Below are 16,726 nucleotides of genomic sequence, written 5' to 3'. Positions count from 1 at the left end.
CTCAACGGCGACGCACTGATAAGCTGGCCATTCTTTCTGTGGCAACGTTTCAGATTAAGACTTATGCTGGATTTGTGACTGTGCTGAACGTTTTTTTTTTTTTTTTCAACCCGCAGATTGACTGTATTTGTTTCTGCCGCTGCAAAGCACTGTTATGTGGAACCCTAAAACGCTGTCTCTCATATATAGTCACCTCCCCAGCAAAAGACGAAAGCCAAAACTTCAGGATCCTTTGTAACCTGCAAGATATACAACAAGGCCCACAGATATATGCAAAACTTTGGAGTAAAACCCCTCAAGACTATCCTAAAATCACAAAAAAAAAAATTTGCAGTAAACAAAATCAAAACCCTAGATCCAGCAAAAGAATTACAGATATGGCCCCTTAACATCCTGATTCAGCAAATAATAACAGGAATATTTAGAATATCATGTACTGTTTCAGAAATCTCTCATATAAACCAGAAAAGAAACTCTTAATGATTAACCCAGGGCCAAAATCAGCTAGGCTCTGCAAAGAAAAGCCTGTGGGAGTCGGCTGGTTCAGCCTAGAACTTCCCCAAACGCCCACCAATATCCTTCACCTAAAGATCTCCTGCACATCTCAAGCAACCATCAATAAAGAGAGAAAGAATGCTGCTAGATCTCAGGAAATAATGGAGATACCTGCCATTATTTCAGAAACCCTAACAACACTCAAACCCTAGCAAGTGAACAAGATACCTGTGCTCACAATACTCTGAAAACAAGCTATTATTAATGGCTGAAAACTGAAATATGCAGAAAAATAAACATCTCACAGCAATTCCAGAGAGTAACACCAGCAAGATTTGGACCCCAAAGTCTTCTTTTATTAACCAGAAATCAGATTACAAGAGAGCTTTTTCAGTACTGACTCACAGATCGAATGAATCTGAAATGACCACCTAAGACCCTATATAAAGGAAATGATCCCAACGGCTAGTTCGAATGATCCATGTAGAAATGATCTCGACCGTTGATGAGGATCAAGACATCTCTTGATCTCATCCGTCGATTTATTCAATTATTTTTTATTTAAATTTTTTTTTATTATTTATTATTTTATTTTATTTTTTAAATTTTTTATTATTTTTTTATTTATTTCATTTTTTAAATTTTTAAATTTTTTATTATTTATTATTTTATTTCATTTTTAAATTTTTTTAATTTCTTAATTTTTATTTATTTTATTATTTTATTTCATTTTTTTAAATGGATCATCGAACTAAGCCTTTGGAAACATCACCTAGGACCTAGGACTTAGGACTCACGAGGGGATTTAAAACATTTTCAACCCTCAAGACACATTTCATGATGACTTTTTACAATTTACATCTCAAGGGGACAAACCCACTTAATACAGACCCTCACAAAACACCCAGTTCTGCGACACAACTATAATCTAGCAGATCAACACACTAGGATTCTCTTAAAGTTCTAATGACAAAATCCATCCCGGCTTTGGGGTCAGGTTTGAAGGAAAACTCTGCCGATCCATGGATCGGTGAGACGAAAAACCTTCCGGGACGTAGATTACCACTAGAAAGTTAGGTCCACCTAGGCAATACACATACACGACTCATGTTTGCTAAGATTATTTACAATTCATACATGCAGACTGGGTTAACAATCAAAATGATCAAGCTGCTGATGACTGCAGGATGGCACGGAAACGCTGATCAGGTGCTGCCCCTTTTTGCAAAGAAAAGGGGGGTGTATTGCATGGGTAGTTGACCAGTAGTGGTCAACAGGGCCCATAACTGTTATCTGCTGTTGGAAAAGACCAAGTTTTTATAAATAGAAACTTTATAAAAGTAGCCAAATCAAGAATCTGAAGGTAGTACCCATCTGGTTGCCCTCATCCTCCCATGCCTTCTCCAACCACTGCATCACAATCATATGGATGAGGCAACTTCCTAAAGAAAGACATGGAGGAACTTGCTAAAAATAGTGCTGACTATGCTGAAAGCTGCCATCTGTGTACTAGTATGAGGATGATATGTCCTTTGGACATCCTTACTATGAAGTTATGAACCACCTCCCAAGAACCTGTCCAATCCTCAACCCCTGAGCAATAAAAGATCTGCAACCATGTGCTAAGACTAATATATTCCTGAACCGTTGATGCTAAATGGTGAGCTTCATAATGTTATGTTCACCCTGCAGTGTATCCATGACCATCAACGCTGAATGATGAACCTTTGACAAGGTATTCTTGTAATATATCTGCAAAACATCACTACTGGATCCCCAATATGAATTTCGAATAAATTCACTTTGGGTGTTAAGAATACCTAACCAGCTAGAATTAAGCTGGTGCCTTTTGAAGTTTCTAGTCATACTCGTAAAATTCTCATGAGTTTAATAGGTACTATTATAACTTTCAGACTACCACTAGGCCCAATGATATTGATATCTAATTTTATTACGACTATCACGAAATATGATTGCTTTTTGCCTGTCTGATAGGCATGTTTGTAATCCTGGTTTATTTAGTTGACAAACTTTTCAGGAACAATATGATTTAGCAACTCTCAGGGATTGTCTGTCTTTAGTCATTGTTATTGATGATTTTAGGAAATAGTGGTGGAAATATTTATTTTTGCTACCGTAGCGATGGACATGCTATCCAATTTCTTTCATCTCTTTCCTAATGTATTCTGGCCAGCTTTAGTTTTACCATTTGCATTATTTTCCTGACCTATTTATGTATTGTTATTTGCAGAATGTCTCTATTTCCTGACCTATATATCTGTCATTATTTGCAGAATGTCTTTATTGATGACCCAGACATGTGGATTGAGGATGCTGTGTTTTTGGATAAGCATATGGTACTCATTCTTCGGAAGGGGAGAACACCTGCAGTTTGTTCCTTAGACTTGCCACTGCCCGTGAATTTGATTGTAAGTGTCTTGCCAATGGCTTTAAAAATTATGGATATTTGTGAAATCTATATATGTTAGTTTTTGGCATTTTGCTGAAACAATAGAATGCTTTTATCAAATTTCTAATCTACTCTTAGAACTTACATCTCTTGTGGACTTGATGGATAGTATCTTGCTGATAGGAGTGTGAAGGTATTTAGTTCTACGTAGTACATATATTAATGTTATGGGTTAGAATGCATATTGATATGAAAATTTTTGCAATAAAATTCTAACACATATGCTAAAGAATGCTTAACTTCACATAGGAATTATTGCATCATGTACAAATATATTGGTAGTGTAACACCCAATTTGTTCCCTCATATGTGTGGCTTGAGCCTTGAATAACCTTTCATCTGCGTAAATTGCATATCCTGCTTTTGAAAATTGGAGTTTCGATGCATGATGCAAATATGAGTTATGTGACAGTGCAGGATTCTACTAAATCATATGAGTCATGCAGAAGTATATTTGTAGTACAATGCCCAACATCTTCATTCATATGGTCTTGGCGGGGCTCGAATGACCTTTTATTTGTATAAATTGCATTCCTGTTATGAATATAATATATAAAAATAATATAAATAATAATAATCATAATAATGATAATTTAGATAATTAGTTATTATTGAAGAGACATGTTTCAAAGGACATCAATATTCATGAAGAGGCACCTTTCTTAGTATATAAACAGGGCCCTCTTTTGTAATCATTGATATTCTTCATTCATACATTTATACAATATTATTCTTTATTCTTAAAATTGATTCTTTTACTATATTCCAAATATCTTGGACTATTTGATGTGTGTAAACGAACTTTGTTCGTTACATTGGTATCATAGCCTAGTTCTCTAATCCTTGCCTTTGGCCATCAACCCTTTGTCAAGTTCATTGCAATTGCAATTGAGGTTTTTAGACATAGAAAGTTTTTTTTTGGAGGTTCTCCATTCCGCCTTTGGGCCTTTGTGTTGAATTTTCAAAGTCTATTTGTTAGAAAATTAATATGTATTCTGCTGTTTTATTTCTTCTACTTGTAAATTCCGAACAAGTTATTTAAAACATTTAAATACCGAAATAAACACAATACAGTCACAACATCTACAGAAAAAACAATTGAAAGAAAACAAACACACAAGTGACGACGTTATTTTTGGACAAATGTCCCCGGAAAAACCCAATGCAGGAAAATCGGTGCAACTATTCTGAGGGTTTATTATTATGTAGTATTTCCTTGAGTACAACTGGATGCCTAACCGGCTCACTCGACAGAGAAAAATACACTACATCAATACCTCTATATTCGGAAACAGGTATTCAGAAAACTTGTCCCACGAAACCCTCTCCGATGACTCTGAAGCTTAGTGTTGGCCCTTCTGGCCTTTGTGTCAGCCTCCTGCTGACTTGCGTCAACCCCAGGACCCTCTGTGTCAGCCCTTTGCGGCATTGTGCAGCCTCTGGGACTCTCTGCGTCACTCCAGCAAGCTGTGCGTGGATGACACAGTCCCTTTGGCCTATGTGCTGTCTTTGCTGGGCTCCGCGTGGCCTGAACTAGCTGCTGCTCTCGCTCTCTCTGCTTCTGCGCTGGTCTCTCAGTACTGTTTCTGCCGCTCTGTCCAGTACTCATTGCCCCTCGCTGCTGATCACTGATTCACTTTTTCTTAGCAAGCCCGCTCTAACAAAATGAATGATTGACCACTCTGGTGTATTCTCCTATTGACCCTCAAGCCTCCTCTTATACTTTTCCTGTTGGTCCATCAATGACCGAGATTAAATCTCCAATCAATGGGTAAGATTAGATTTGACTTGATCCATGACTTTTGGAACCTTCTAAGCCAGTTTTATATTAATACCCATTAATATTTTATTTTTCCTAAGTTTAGACTTAGAACTCCATTAAAAATATTAATTATTTTAATATCTCCCAAACTGGGTAGAATCTGTCCAAACCATTTCTGGGTCTTGGAGATCTCATGTGCTTTAGCCTCTCCACCAATTTTCGTGGCTAGAGCACATTCGATGCTACCCCAAATCAACACTCCATCTTAGCGAGGATTGTGCTCTAGTAATACTCCACACTGAGCATCATACTGATTATCCGACACCGGTACCTGTGTTGACACCGGTACCTGTGCTGCACTGCTGCATCCTGTATTGCTGCCTGTGGCCCTACCACTGCCACTGCTGCATTCGTACGACAACTCCTTCTGCATCTGTGCTGCTGCTGGTCCATCCTCCCAACACTGCATCTCCTCTCATCATGCTGCATCATGCTACTGCACTGCAACTCAGTTACTGAGAAGTAAGTAACTGATCCACCCAACTTCTAACATCCCTGTCAGGCTAGAAACACTCCTAATGCTGAAGCTCTCTTTGCCGCTAACAAGTGCTCCCTCTATTGACCTCTGCGCTGCTGCAACAACTCGCTGCATCTCGCATCGTTGCACACCTCTCTGTGCCATCCTGCACCATTGCAACACTCCTGTGCCTCTCGCACTGTTGCAACTTGCTAGCATCGCGCTGCCCGGGGACTTTCTGCATTGTAGCACTCTCTGCCGCTCCATTCGCATCCATCTCTACCCACATCCGCCAGTCCTGCTACTCCTCTTCGGGGCTCTCGTAGTGAGGTTTAATCCAAGAGGTTGGGTACCTCAAGGATCCTGCCCCTCATTACTTGTAGTCCTCTTGACTACAACTCGATGTCTCCCCACTTCTTCTCAAATGGCACATGAACACTCATGGCACACAGAACAGATAGGATCCTAGCCTTCCAGATGACAAAGCTGGATGCCTCATCCAACCTGTCCTGATCCCTCAGCCCATTCATGGCTATCTCTCTGCTCTTCTTGTCGACTCTTTCATGTCTCTCTACTTCCCACCTGGAAATTCTCTATTTGACTCCTACTGAGTCTACTTCTCGTCTAGAAGTTCTCTGTTCGACTCTTGTTGAGTCTGCTTCCTGTCTGGAAGTTCTCTGTTCAACTCATGCTGAGTCTACTTCCCGTCTGGAAGTTCTTTGTTCGACTCCTGCTGAGTCTACTTCTTGTCTGGAAGTTCTCTGTTCGACTCTTGTTGAGTCTACTTCCTATCTGGAAGTTCTCGGTTCGACTCCTGTTGAGTCTCTCTACTTCTCATCTGGAAATTCTCGGTTCGACTCCTCGTAAGTTTCTCTACTTCTCGTCTGGAAGTTCTCGGTTCGACTCCTCCGAGTCTCTCTACTTCCTGTTTGAAAGTTCTATTCTGGACTCCCTCTAAGTCCCGATTTCCCTCTTGGAAATCCTTCTGCCAACCGTCAAGCCCTTCTTCGATCGTTTGTGCAACTCTGTGCAACTGCAACATTGATCCAGATTCCTTGGTTAGAAATCCGCCTCGGCAGCAACTCCATCTACCTTGGCTTTGCCTTGTTAGGTACTGTTCTGACCACAATACCGCACCAGCTTCACTCTCGCAAATTGCCCATAGCTTCCTTTGCCCCAGCAATTGAAGGATTGAGCCTCTTGGCTTTGCGCAATCCCGACACTAGCAAAACAACTCCCTCAACCAACTGCGTCAGCCCTCCTAGGCTCTATGTGGCTCTGTGTGAGCCTGTTTCTGCACTCCTTAGCCTCTGCGTTGGTCTCTCTCAGGTCCAAACTGATGATGCAGTCCCTCTGCGTCAATCCTTCCTCTGTCGCTTCTGCAAGGATCAACTACTGTCACTCGGGACAGCTGATTCTGCTGCAAATGTTCTGCGCAGCTGATGCCTTCAGCTTTCCTGTGATCTGTAACCTCGCTCTAATACCATGTTGAATTTTCTAAGTCTATTCGTTTGAAAATTAATTTGTATTTTGTTGTTGGTTTATTTATTCTACTTGCAAATTTCGAACAAATTATTTAAAACATTTAAATATTGAAATAAATACAATACAATCACAACATTTACAGATCAACAACTGAAAGAAAACAAACACACAAGTGACACCGTTATTTTTGGACAAATGTCCCCTGAAAAACCCAATGCGAGAAAACTGGGTGCCCAACTAGCTCACCCGACAGAGAAAAATACACGACAACTATACCTCTATATTCGGAAACAGGTATTTAGAAAACTTGTCCCACGAAACCCTCTCCGACGACTCTGAAGCTCAGTGCTGGCCCTTTTGGCCTCTGTGTCAGCCTCCTGCTGACCTGCGTCAGCGCCAGGACCCTCTCCGTCAGTCCTTAGAGGCATTGCGCAGCCTCTGGGACCCTCTGCGTCACTCCAACAGCCTCTGCGTGGATGACGCAGTCCCTCTGGCCTCTACACTATCTCTGCTGGGCTCTGCGTGGCCTGAACTAGCTGCTGCTCTCGTTCTCTCTGCTTCTGCTATGGTCTCTCAGTGCTGTCTCTGCCTCTTTGTCCAGTACTCACTGCCCCTCACTGCTGATCACTGATTCACTTTTGCTTAACAACCCCGCTCTAGCAAAATGAATGACTGATCACTCTGGTGTATTCTCCAACTGACCCTCAAGCCTCCTTTTATACTTTTCTTGTTGGTCCATCAACGGTCGAGATTAAATCTCTAATCAATGACGAAGATTAGATTTGGCTTGATCCATGTCTTTTGGAACCTTCTAACCCAATTTTATATTAATACCCATTAATATATTAAACTTAGGAACTCCATCAAAAATATTAATTATTTTAATATCTCCTAAACTGGGTAGAATTTGCCCAAACCATTTCTGGGTATTGGAGATCTCATGTGCTTTAGCCTCTCCACAAATTTTCATGGCTAGAGCACATCTTACGCTACCCTAAATCAACACTCCCTCTCAACGAGGACTATGCTCTAGTAATACTCCACTCTGAGCATCACTCTGATTATACAGCACCGGTACCTCTGATGCTAGGCCTCCTTGCCCAACATCCTTTGCATTGCTGCATCCTGTACTGCTGCCCATGGCTCTGCCACTGCCATTGCTGCATCCATACTGCAACTCCCTCTGCATCCGTGCTGCTGTTGATCCTTTCTCCCAACACTGCATCTGCACTGCAACCCCCTCTCATCATGCTGCATCATGCTACTGCACTGCAATTCAGTTACAACTTATTGAGAAGTAAGTAACCAACTACTGACATCCCTGTCAGGGTAGAAACACTCTCGATGCTGAAGCTCTCTCTGCTGCTATCAAGTGCTCCCTCTACTGCCTCTGTGCTGCTGCAACAACTCCTTGCCTCTCGCACCATTGCAAACCTCTTTGTGCCATCCTACACTGTTGCAACCTCCTCTATGCCTCTCACACTGCTGCAACCTACTAGCTCTGCGCTACCCGAGACTACTACACTGTAGCACTCTCTGCCGCTTCATCTGCATCTGTTTCTATCGACATCCACCAGTCCTGCTACTTCTCACTTCGGAGTTCCCGTAGCAAGTATCTGATTCAAGAGTTTGGGTACCTCAAGGATCCTGCCCCTCATCTCCTGTAGTCTTTCTGACTACAGCTTGATGTCTCCCCACCTCTTCTCCAGAGGTACATGAGCACTCATGGCATAATCGTCATCCTCCTCTACCTCCTTTTCCGCCTTCTCTGGAGCTACCTTGGAGTCACAACTTGATAGCCTACTAGTGGTTAATTTTGACTTCATCAACTCTTAGCTAGAGTTACAATATAGACTCTTCTAGAGTCCTTTACATCATAAACATGTGGCTAGTGCCTTTTCCATGAATAATGGGGGTTGGCGCGACATCCTCCCGAATTATAGGTGTGAAAACATGAAGGCCAACTTCTGGGTGACATAACGTTTGCATACAGACTCTGATTGACACGCTTCTTCCGCCCTTGGAAAGATCTTTGTGTGTATAACAACTTGAAATGGTGTTGTGTCACAACAACAAAGTTGTATCCCCAAAAAACATCGTTTGATGCCTCAAAACGCCCCAGGAAGGTTTCAGATCTCGTTTTTCCAAATTGGGTCTCGCTGGTAAAAACAATCCCATGAGATGATTCCTCCAATTTTTCCACTCTGAATGCATCTAGATGGATGAAAAACAATATAATGATCCAATCCGGATCACTGTTGGAGCCAGATGTTACCCACCAAAAGTGGGTGACCCCATAGGAGATTTTTTCTCCTATATATCTCTTCAACTGGCAGCGAGCAACTCTTGATAACCACCGATGTAGCCGATATGTTGTGCAATTCGATCTTTGGTCCCTGAATCAACCATATGTCCCCTCGCTCATTTGTTGAGAGTATGTGTTTGAAGGTGGGCAATCCAACCCAGAAGGTTTGTTTTTCATTATGAAGTTGGGTGCTTATGCTTGTTTTTCATTGGGCAGTTTGGGCATGGATTATTGGGTGACATGGAAGACGGGGGGTTTTTGATCGAGGTCTTGTTCCCTCTCCTTAAATCGGGGGTTAATCCTCAATCCCAGTCCCGTGGGATCTTTTCTATTGGCTTATGGCTCTAGGATGTGCACTACTTGGGAAACCCCGATTTTGGTAGCGTGGTTCTGTTTTCGCATTTTACATTCTTCACTCCCCTTTGCACATTACAAGACCTATTTGATCATCTTCCTTCTCTGGGTCGACATGACCACTGGGTCCACAAGAAACTGACTACCCGCTCCTCTTGTCCACATGTCTGGGTTGAGCTTGGAAATGTTGCACCAGCGGTTGATGTAGTTAAAAGAAAATCAAAATCATATCATGGCCACACACAAGAAACAAAAGAAAAAAATATTATAAAATGCAAAAGATGGTTGGGACATTTAAATAGCGCATGGGCAAAAGCCTAACATGAGCTCTACCCCTATCGTTATGGCCATCACCTTGGTTCCTAGGGTCCATGAGTGCCCCCACATCATTTAGGAACCATACACGTCTCAATCCCTGGTGGGTGGTGAACTGCCCCATCTTTAGGGGATAATAACTGCTTACATCATACACAACATGCTCTCATTTCTTGAATCCCTAAGCAATAATACATAGAACAAATTGAGAAAAGGAAAAAGGCAAATGAAGAAGGGTGGAAAAGTAAATGCCGTTTTAGCTCATGTATCCACGATTTCTCCCTCCTACATGTATACACCCAATATGTGGACATTCCTCATCATTGCCACCCTTGAACCCATGGCATTTGGCCTTGAGACCCCTGTGTCCCCATCGATCCCATCATCGTTCACACTACACCTACCGGTTGAAGGATGTACCTTGGACCTGTCTTTCCCTTTAGGGCATTGGGAACACCTAATAGGGTTGTTTATTAGCCACTTCTACCTAGGGAGGTAACACTACTTCGAGTTCAAAGCCCCAAGTTTGGAACGAAAACCCCATATGAAGTCTCATTGTGCCATTGATTAACCTGTTTTTTTCACTTAGATGCACTCATGAATTATCGTATCTGAAGGTGAGGAAGCACATTGGACATTATATGTAATTGGTAGGTGGTTTCATCATGGGATGGGAAATTTAACTAGGCCCCAAGCCCACTAGAGGATCATATTGATACCCCTAGGGGAAGCGCTGAGAGCCATGGGACTCCCATCATGTGCAGAACATCATTTCACACCATGGCCACCCTCAACACCCTCAACAATCTACCAATTGCCCTATATTATTCACGAGGTGATACACATGGGCCAACATGCCCTAGCTGGCTTAGCAATGTACACATGGTTTGGCAGTTGACTTGAGGCCTAAAGGAGGATTGTTTCACCCCTGTGAGACATGGGAGGGGAGGTGCCATCATCAAAGTTCTCATTTGGAGCGTTGTATAGGCTTATCTATCATCATGAGGCCCATGAAACCAACATTTGTGCCCCAAACCCACTTTGGGGCCCCACATGATGACTTGCATGGAAAATTAGGGTACATCCCTGAATTGGTGATTTATGGAGTCCTCTCTCTCATCTTGGCACCTAGAGGACTCAACGTGGCTCTCCAGCGACCCTAAATCAGCATGATGTCATCAATTCGGCTAGCATTTGGAAGGCTAATTCATAAGACATGTTTCTTGCACATTATTTTAATGTTTTGGTGGCTAATTAGGCTAATTCGACTTAGTGAGTCTCATTTAAATAGAGCTAAGTCTCATTTGTGAGAGATCATCATCATCGTTTGGATTCTTCTCTTGTAAAGAACTCACACTTTTTGTTTGGAGCCACTAGAGACTCTTTTGATGCATTTTGATGCATGGATATGATTCACACTTTTTCTTTGGAATGTATTCTTGAATGGTGGATGAATTGTTATGAATAATATATATATATATATATATATATATATATAGTAAAAATAATATAAATAATAATAGACATAAACAATGATTATTTAATTAATAATTAATAGTGAAGAGGCATGTCTCTATAGACATGACTATTCGTGAAAGGGTACCTACCTGGCTATATATATAGGACTCTCACCCTCACTTGTAATCATCTCATCAATTCTTTTATATAATGTTCAATATTCAATTACTTGTCCTACAATGGATGTCTTTGTCTTCGAAGTATTCTAAAGATTATTGTTGCGTATATGGATCTTGTTTGTTACATTGGTATCAAAGTGTATACGAACTTTGTTCGTTACATTCGTATTAGAGCTGTTTGATCCTCTGGCCGTTCCAACACTGCAGAGAACCAGTCCAATCCGGCCCTTGGCCATCAACATTCCGTCAACCTTGTTGTCATGTAATTGAAGCATTTCACTCATAGTTTGGAGTTTCTCCATTTCTCAGTTTAAAAAACAAAATTGGAAAAAAAAATTATAAATAAAAAAGTTAAAAAAATGTTATAAAAGAAAAGAGTTTGAAAAAAAATCAAAATTCCAAAAAAAAGAGATTGTAGAAAAACAATTATTAGAATTTTTTATATAATATATATATATTAAATAAAATAAATTTATATTAATTTTTAAAAAAATATATAAATAAAAAAAATATACATTGCCTGTCTAGAAACAATGGTAGATGCTGCCATACACAACGGACAACCTCAACAACAAACCGTCCGGTCGACCATCGACAAACCCACCTTAGATGCTGCATAGTCACCCGTTGCCGTGGAAACGAATTCGTCTGAACCCGCCGTTAGCCCCTCCAACCTTCCTGCTGTTCGAGCACATCCACGCCCATTACGACTCCGCCATCGCTGCACTGTACAAAGTCGTTGCTCTAGTTCCATTAGCCACGATAGCCACACCTAATATCGATAATTATGCCAACCACCTAGAGAAAAAAAAGGGTCAACAAACCCCTTCTACTAGCTACCATTTCACAAAGTTTGTGACCATTTTGCATACATCACCTAATTTGATTATTCGTCAAAGTATATCAAAGACATATATTGATCGCTCACCAAAATTGAAGCTATCGAAATAGTACTAGAATAATAAAGAGTCGTGACAGTGGAACCTAGAATTAATTTACGGGAAATGTTATTGAATTTTTGGAGGTTTAATATATTCAAAAGGCATTGAGTTTATAAAGCGAGTACCATATATAAAGATTAAAAGGGCATATTTTACAAGATGTATACGGTAAAACGTGGATCAAAAAAATTAAGTGGATGTCAAGAAGATTATAAAGGGTATATTATACAAGGTGTATACAGTAAAAGGTGGATTTTAAAAATTTAGTGGGATTAAAAAAATTAAGTGGAAGTCAAGAAGATTATAAGGGGTATATTATATAAGGTGTATAAAGTAAAATGTGGACTAGAAAAAAACAATTGGAAGTCAATATATATAAAAGAAAATATTTATTTATATTAAATAAAAAAGTTACTTTTTAAAAAATAAAAAAATAAAATAAAGGAAAAAAAAAGATTAAGGTGAAAATTAAAGCGGTGATATATACTAAAAAACTCTTATAATATTGTTGATATATATTCAAGTGATTTAAAAAATTAAAAAAATCAAAAGGGAGTACTTTTAAAATCCTAAACTCGTCTCGATTAAATAAGTAAACATAATTATAAAACTGATTTGAGAAAGGAATTCAAGAAAAAACAGAATATGAGGTCCACACAACAATCATTATTTTGGACTAAATGGCCATTTTGTATAACATACATTGAATATCCATGGATTCATAAAAAATGCGAATTATGTTGTCCAACATGTGGAAAGTTATTTAATGTGGATGAATGTCAAGATGATGAACTGATTGAAATGATGGAATGAGAGGCTTGCGAAGGTCAAGAAGTCCAGGGAAAGAAAGAAAAAATTAGAAGAAGAAAAGGGATGTGTTGAGAAGAAGTTCAACGAGATTCTATTAGAAAAGGAAGAAGAAAATTTGCGTTTAAAAAACCTGAATCAAAGGTTATTAGAACAAATCAAAGATCTAAAAGATGAGAAGCTTAAAAGTTAAACTATTGAAAATAAGGTTGATGAATCAGAAACCAAAGAACTCTTGTGCCTGAGAAACCATAATCAAAGTGTACTCACTCAAATTAAAACTTAGGGATGATAAGAAATCAGACAAATCCAAATCCAACTAAAGTGAGGACGTACTTAGAGGTTATAATTCAAATGATGGAAACTCCAAGTGATGACTTAGTAGCCAACTCAACAACATTAGTACTTGAAGAAAATCAGGAAATTACCTCACACATGTTAAAGGAAGGTCAAATAAGAAGAACTTGTTATCTACATCTAAATCACAAGAATAGACATCTTGATCAATCTACAAATCTATATCACTCATAACATAAACAACAAACTTATGTTCTGAAGAATATTTAAGTGTGCACAAGTCAGTTCAGTGATAACAATTCATTACAAGTCTCCAATAATCGAAAGATTCCACAAAAGATTAGCTTAGGATGGTTAGATCCATTTTTAGTTTGAAAATTTTGTTTATCACTCAAAGTATCATATCATCCTATATCAACGAAGATGACAATTCCGAGACAAGAGGACATTCAAAACAGAAAAAGAGATCAATCCTTTTCATTAGTAAACTTTGAGGGCAAAGCTTTTTGAGGAGGAAGGCAATGCTATGAATAATATATATATAATAAAAGTAAAAATAATATAAATATAATAGACATAAACAATGATTAATTAACTAATAATTAGTAGTGAAGAGGCATGTCTTTATAGACATGACCATTCCTGAAAGGGTACCTACCTGTATATATATACAGGACCCTCACCCTCATTTGTAATCATCTCATCAATTCTTTTATATAATACTCAATATACAATTATGTTAAGTTTTGGTATGTTCTATGCTAGAGCAATTTATTTCAATTTTCACAGTTAGCTCAATATCCTTTCCAGATTAGCAATCACATCAGCTTTAAAGTAAACTGTAGATAGAACATAAATATAAATCGCAGAAGACAAGCCAAGACAAGAGGACGCAAGATGTGGCATTAGCCAGGGACAAACCCCAATGTGGGGAAACACTTGATCAATTCTTCTTATATGTTCTTCAATAGTTCTGCAGAGAGAGATAGTACATTTACAATTGAAGTCAACACTTTGACTTATCTAGATGAGAGCGTAGATCATCTCTAAGAAGATGATACATGAGATTAGTTGAAGACACACTGCTTCAACTGATTCTCCAAGGGGACTCCTTCACCTATTATCACGCTGCATCTCGTCATCATGCTGCACCTCACCGTGCTGCACCATGCTGCACCCATCATCATAATGTTGGACTTTATGACCTGCTGCACCTAATGCTGTATTGCTGTCCAATGTGTCATGATTGAACCATGTTGTCCATGTTAGCTGTCCCATTGCTTGTTTGCTATCCCTTGCATGCTTGCTGTACCATTGCATGCTTGGTGTACTTGCTGCTAAGTACCATACAACTGTCCCAATGTTAGTTTGTTGTCCCTTGCATGCTACTGTACCATTGTGCCACTGCTGCACAATGTCATGGCTGTTCCGTTGTGCTTTGCCATACCATAACAACACCATGAATTTGCTGTTCTAAATACTAGTTGTCCCATGTTGTACCATTGTACCATTGCTGTCCCATTGTGCACTATATGCCAATGACCATTGCTGTCCCATTGCTGTACCATATGCTGCACCATGCTGCACCAAGTTGCCTTTGTTGTCCCATTGCTTATCATTGCAGCACCATGTAGCATTGCTGCCCCACTACTGCACCATACTTCTTGTTGTCCATACCAGTGTTGCACTAATTGCGAAAAATCGCGATTTTTTAAAAATCAAGATATAATCGCTCGATAAAAGCATTAATTTTTTTTGGTCGATTTTTATGAAAAAATCGTGGCTATGTTAGGCAGCGCGATTTATAACTAGAAAAATATGAATTTTTTTCTCATTTGGACAGTAGACAGGCGCGCGATGGGGGTTTGGAGTCTTGGAGTGAGCTCTCGATCATTTGGGAGCTGAATCCGCTAACTGGAGGAGAAAAAAAAAGTGTGAGCTAAGTAGGAGATGAATTTTCTCCATAAAACCGGTATGGGCACCAACGTTTTGTGTTTTGTAACTTTGTTTTGTTTTTTTCTATGTTTTTGGTTGGGTTTGGAATCTGGATAACCCATTGTTTATCAAAAGAATATAATGGGTTATCAAATATTTTTGAATTGATTTGAATCTTGATGGGTTTTTGACATTTGTCCAATGTCATTTGATTTTTCATTTTGTTTGTTAAAACTTAAAATTTCTTAAATCGTATGTAATTTTTTTTAGTTTTTATACAATGTAAATTGTAAGTTTGTAATTTGTAAATTGTAATCCTTATTTTGCCATACGTTCACCAAATCGCCATTCAAGTTTTCAACTTCAAAGTTCAAAGTTCAAAACTTCAAGGTTCAAAGTCAAACATGCCAAGGAAATTGGACCCTCTGTGGGAATTTGGTGAACCTGATGGAGGGAATCATAGAATGAACTTGTCTTGCAAGTTGTGTGGGCACCATATGTCCAGGGGGGTGTACAGATTGAAGTATCACCTTGCACAAATCCCTGGATTTGATGTAGGGTCTTGCACAAGTACAAATCTTGAAATCATCCGAAAAGCCATGAGATCATTAGAAAATTTAGACCACACTAGAGAGGCCAAAGCAGAAATGAAAAGGGAACTAACAAAGTCAGCTAAACAAGGAAGTGCAGTGGTTCTACTGCAGGATCAACCAACCCAGTAGTTGCCTTATCATTTTTTGTTCCTCGAACCACACCTGGTTCACAACCATCTATCACTTCAATGCTTAAAAAAACTGAGAAAGAACAAGCTGACAAGTTGCTGGCCAAATTTCTCCTTTGGAGTGATATTCCTTTCAGCATTGTAAGGAATAATCCATTTTTCCAGTCTGCTGTTGATGCTATTGCAACTGTTGGCCCATGGTACAAAATCCCTTCTTATTATGACATTAAAGGCCGGATTCTTCAAAATGAAAAGCTTGACTGCACCAAAAGATTGGAGGATTTTAGGGAATCATGGGCACAAACAGGATGCACTGTGATGTCAGATGGTTGGACTGACCAAAAGGGGAGAACCCTTATAAACTTCTTGGTTATTTGTTCCAAGGGGACTATGTTTATCAAATTTGTTGATGCATCTGCACAAATCAAAGATGCAAAAACTTTATGTGATTTGCTGGATGTGTTTATTTTGGAGGTGGGTGCAGAAAATGTTGTCCAAGTCATAACGGACAATGCTACAAATTATGTTGTTGCTGGTGGGATGCTTATGGACAGGCATCCTACTTTATTTTGGACACCTTGTGCTGCACATTGTAGTGATTTGATGTTGGAGGACATAGGGAAAATTTCCTTTGTCAAAGATATTGTTGAGTCATCCAAAAGCATTACAAAATTTATATTAATCA

The 16,726-nt window shown here is 39.4% G+C and overlaps 1 protein-coding gene across 1 annotated transcript in view; it reads left to right on the top strand.

The window, feature by feature from the left end:
* Positions 1 to 16,726, top strand: part of LOC149142394 (Prolyl oligopeptidase family protein) — a 320,206-nt gene that overhangs the window by 169,820 nt on the left and 133,660 nt on the right. The window contains exon 6 of the mRNA XM_089453124.1: positions 2,790 to 2,924. Within this exon, the coding sequence (XP_089309250.1) occupies positions 2,790 to 2,924 (135 nt within the window). The remainder of the gene's footprint in view (positions 1 to 2,789; positions 2,925 to 16,726) is intronic.

Source organism: Pinus tabuliformis, chromosome X (genome assembly GCF_031772625.1).
Source record: "Pinus tabuliformis cultivar Carrire ecotype Pingquan chromosome X, CPIR1, whole genome shotgun sequence".
NCBI lineage: Eukaryota > Viridiplantae > Streptophyta > Pinopsida > Pinales > Pinaceae > Pinus > Pinus tabuliformis.
The sequence above is the reverse complement of the archived record's forward strand: the minus strand, read 5'-3'. Positions and strand labels throughout refer to the sequence as shown.